Source organism: Arachis duranensis, chromosome 9, assembly GCF_000817695.3.
Source record: "Arachis duranensis cultivar V14167 chromosome 9, aradu.V14167.gnm2.J7QH, whole genome shotgun sequence".
Lineage (NCBI taxonomy): Eukaryota > Viridiplantae > Streptophyta > Magnoliopsida > Fabales > Fabaceae > Arachis > Arachis duranensis.
This window is the reverse complement of record NC_029780.3, coordinates 106,855,665-106,859,777: the sequence shown is the minus strand read 5'-3', so window position 1 is coordinate 106,859,777 and position 4,113 is coordinate 106,855,665. Positions and strand designations below refer to the sequence as shown.

General features: G+C 34.7%; 1 protein-coding gene across 1 annotated transcript; it reads left to right on the top strand.

The window, feature by feature from the left end:
- Positions 1-2,921: 2,921 nt before the first annotated feature.
- On the top strand, positions 2,922-3,524 carry LOC107466680 (uncharacterized). Its single transcript, XM_016085684.1, has 2 exons — positions 2,922-3,042; positions 3,181-3,524. The coding sequence occupies exons 1-2, from the start codon at positions 2,922-2,924 to the stop codon at positions 3,522-3,524; spliced, it is 465 nt and encodes a 154-aa protein (XP_015941170.1).
- Positions 3,525-4,113: the final 589 nt, after the last annotated feature.

Sequence of the window (4,113 nt, the reverse complement as noted above, 5' to 3'; positions counted from 1 at the left end):
AGTAAACCAGTGACTAGAGCGGTTTGATAGGGTTAGTAAACTTATTAATTGTAATATGCTCAATTCGACACCTACAGTCGAATTTAGTTATGATTTTTTCTATTTCTTGTAATGAAACTAATGATGTGAGCCGGATCGCCGATTTAATAGCAGAGGCTCATTGTGTGGAAAATAAAAGTAATGATGATTTAATCAAAGATCAAGTTTCTTCTATTTCTAATAATTCTATTGATTTCACTTTTGATTGCATCTATGATTTAGAACCATTGGGATTCAAAAATATTCAATCAAAGAGGATGATTATTATAAAGGGTTTGAATATCAAGATCCCTTAGAAGAAATTAATCTAGGAACTTCTGATGATGTTCGAATTACATACATACATTTGTAAAGATCTTGTTGATCCTTTTCGAACTGAACTCTTCAATCTCTTACATGAGTTTAAAGATTGTTTTGCTTGGGATTATTATGAGATGCCTGGTCTCGATCGTTCATTAGTGGAACATCGATTAGCATTGAAACCCAATGCTCGACCTGTGAAATAAACTCCAAGACATTTTTCTCCTGAAATTAATATGAAAAATAAAGAAGAGATAGAACGCTTGATCAAAGCCAAATTTATTCAAACTGCACGTTATGTTGAATGGGTATCGAATAGTGTCCCTGTTATAAAGAAGAATGGGAAGTTAAGGGTATGCATCAATTTTCGAGATTTGAATAATGCAACTCCAAAAGATGAATATTTTATGTCTATTGTGGATATGTTAATCGATTCTGCAGAAGAAAATAAAATTCTCAGTTTCATGGACGGTTATTCTGGATATAACCAGATTTTCATTGCAGAAGATGACGTGGCTAAAACTGCTTTCTGTTGTCCTGGGGCATTAGGCACATATGAATGGGTCGTTATGCCTTTTGGTTTAAAGAATGCTGGAGCGACATATCAGCGGCAATGAATACTATTTTCCATGAAATCATTGGGAAATTAATAGAGGTGTATATCGATGATGTGATGGTCAAATCGAATTCCGTGAGTCAACATATTGATCATTTAAGAAGAGCATTCCTTACTATGAGGAAGAAAGGATTAAAAATGAATCATTTGAAATGTGCTTTTGGAGTATCGGCAGAAAATTTCTTGGGGTTTGTTGTTCATAAAAAAGGGATAGCTATCGATAAAAATAAAGTGGATGCATATTAGCATTGTCTGCACCCAAATCGAAGAAGGAAGTACAATTATTTTTGGGTAAAGTAAATTATTTTCGAAAGTTCATTTCGAATCTTTCGGATCTAACTAGAGTGTTTGCACCGCTAGTGAAACTGAAAAATGGTTCAAAATTCAAATGGACCACGGAACATCAGTTGGCGTTTGATTCGATCAAAACATATTTATCTAAAGCCCCAATTATGGCGAATGTTCATTCATCTGAACCTTTAAAATTGTATATTGCAGCATCTGAAAATACTATAGGGTGTATGTTAGCCCAAGATGATGAAAATGGGCATGAACGGGCAGTTTACTACCTTAGTCGAGTTTTAACTGATATCGAAACAAGGTATTCCCCGATCGAAAAGTTGTGTTTATCCCTCTATCATGCTTGTATAAAGTTAAAGTGTTACATGGTGGCTAAATCTGTGAAAGTTATAGCGCAAACTAATCTTATTAAGTATATGCTATGTTTCCCGATGTTAAGAGGACGTTTGGAAAAATGGATGCTGGTATTAACAGAGTTTGATTTACAGTATGTCCCAGCAAAAAGCGATTAAAAAATAGGTTGTTGCAGATTTTCTTGTAGATAATTCGAAAGATCTGCACCACTAGGGGGCAAATATAGTTGATGTGAAAGTCAACTATTGGAAATTGTATTTTGATGGATCGACGCATAAAGATGGTGCAGGGGTTGGAATCCTCGTTATTTCACCAGAAGGTATTCCTTCAGAATTTTTGTTTGAATTAAAGTATCCTTGTTCTAATAATGTGACTGAATATGAGGCTTTGATTTTGGGTCTTGAAATTTTAATTAGAAATGAGCTTTAGAGGTTTAAATTTTAAGGGATTCACAGCTAATTTTAAAGCAGTTATCAAAGGAATTTAGGTGTAATAATGAGACATTACAAAAATATTTAGTAACTGCTTGGGAATTATTATCGTCTTTTCGAAAAGTTTCTTTGATACATATCCCTAGAATTCATAATGAAATTGCTAATGAGTTAGCCCAAATTGAGTCGAGGTATCGGATCGGTCTAGAAACTATTAAGAAATTATCTAGTATCCATCAAATCTTAGTGCCAGCAAATGAAAGAGAAGTTTTGTGTATAGATGAATGGGAGGGTTCTGATTGGAGAAGCCTATTGCTCATTATCTAAAAAAGCCCAATATTACAGTAGACAGAAAGATAAAATTACAAGCAATAAATGTTGTCTTGGTTACTGATGAATTGTATAAAAAAGGGATTGATTGGAGTTTACTGAGATGCCTAAGTCGAGATGATCAGAACATTGCTTTGGGTGAAGTCCAGAATGGAATATGTGGTGCTCATCAGGCAGGGAGAAAGATGAAATGGGTGTTGTATCGCAATCATGTATATTGGCCATCTATGATAAAAGATTGTATTGATTATGCAAAAGCTTGCCAAGAATGTCAGAAACATAATTCGATACAACAGATTCCAGCGGCTGAATTACATTCGATAATAAGACCATGGCCATTTAGAGGTTGGGCTCTAGATTTGATTAGGTTAATTCACCCTCCTTCATCGAAACAACACAAATTTATCTTAGTAGCCATTGATTATTTCACGAAATGGGTTGAAGCAGTTCCTCTAATAGAAGTTGGTCAAAGTTAAATAATAGATTTTGTCGAGGAACATATTATCCATCGATTTGGAATTTCTCAGACGTTAAGTACTGACCAAGGGACTATGTTTACTGGTCAGAGAGTTAAGAATGTTGCGGCCTTGAGGAGTATTAATATGGTTACTTCAACTCCTTATTATGCACAGGCTAATGGGCAGGTAGAGGCAGCGAATAAGATCCTAATAAGTTTAATTAAAAAGAACATCGGAAATAAGCCTAAAAAATGGCATGAAACTTTAAGCCAAGTGTTATGAGCTTATCGAAATTCACCAAGAGGATCAACAGGAACTTCACCTTATAAACTGGTGTATGGCCATGATGCAGTGTTACCATTAGAAATTAATTTGAATACTTTAAGAGTATCAAAACAGAATGATTTTCCAGTGGATGATTATTGGAATGCAATGTTTGATGAGTTAAATGAATTAGATTCAGAGCGAATCCTAGCACTCGATAATGTGATTCGACAAAAAGAAAGTATTGCTCAAAGTTACAATCGTCGAATTAAGGAAAAATCTTTCAGGATATGCGAGTTAGTTTTAAAAGTCATTTTACCAATGGAAAAGAAATCGATGTTTTTGGGAAAATGGTCTCATACTTGGGAAGGTCCCTTTCAGATAACAGGGACATATTCTGGAAATGCCTATCAGATTAAAGATATCGAGTAAGAAAAGGTGATTAACTCGATTAATGGAAAATATTTGAAGCAATACTATTGTTGGCAGAATTAGAAATTCAACATGCATAAGTCCAGAAAAGATAAAAACAATTACAAAAAGAAGTAAAATTTGAAATGAAAGGAAATTCAAGGAGCTACTAGTTTGGCTAAATCAGAATGTAGCTTTGCCCTTTTGTTTTCCAGGATCGAAAGTGCCTCGAGTTGTTTGAACTTGTTAAATTGGACTTTCTCAAGTTGCTTTTTGTATTCTTCCCGCTTGGTATCAATCAAAACAAGTTCTTGAATGAGGTGTTGTTCATTTTGAGCAGCTGCCAGAGGCTTGGTTAGAAGAGCTTGACTTTGGCGTACTTTAGCAAGCTTCTCATTGATTAAAGCCAATTCTGCTTCAAGTTTTGCTTCTTCTTTGTCATGAAAAGCTTGAACAGAAATAGCATGGAAAATTTTCAGATCAAACTCCTCACGGGAAGTTTGAATTGGTTGAGCGGCTACAAAACAACTTTCAATATTAGTTTCGATTTCAGTTTCCTCAGTTTCAGTTTCCTGGAGTTGAAATTGAGAAGCAACACTCTCGTTGAAAA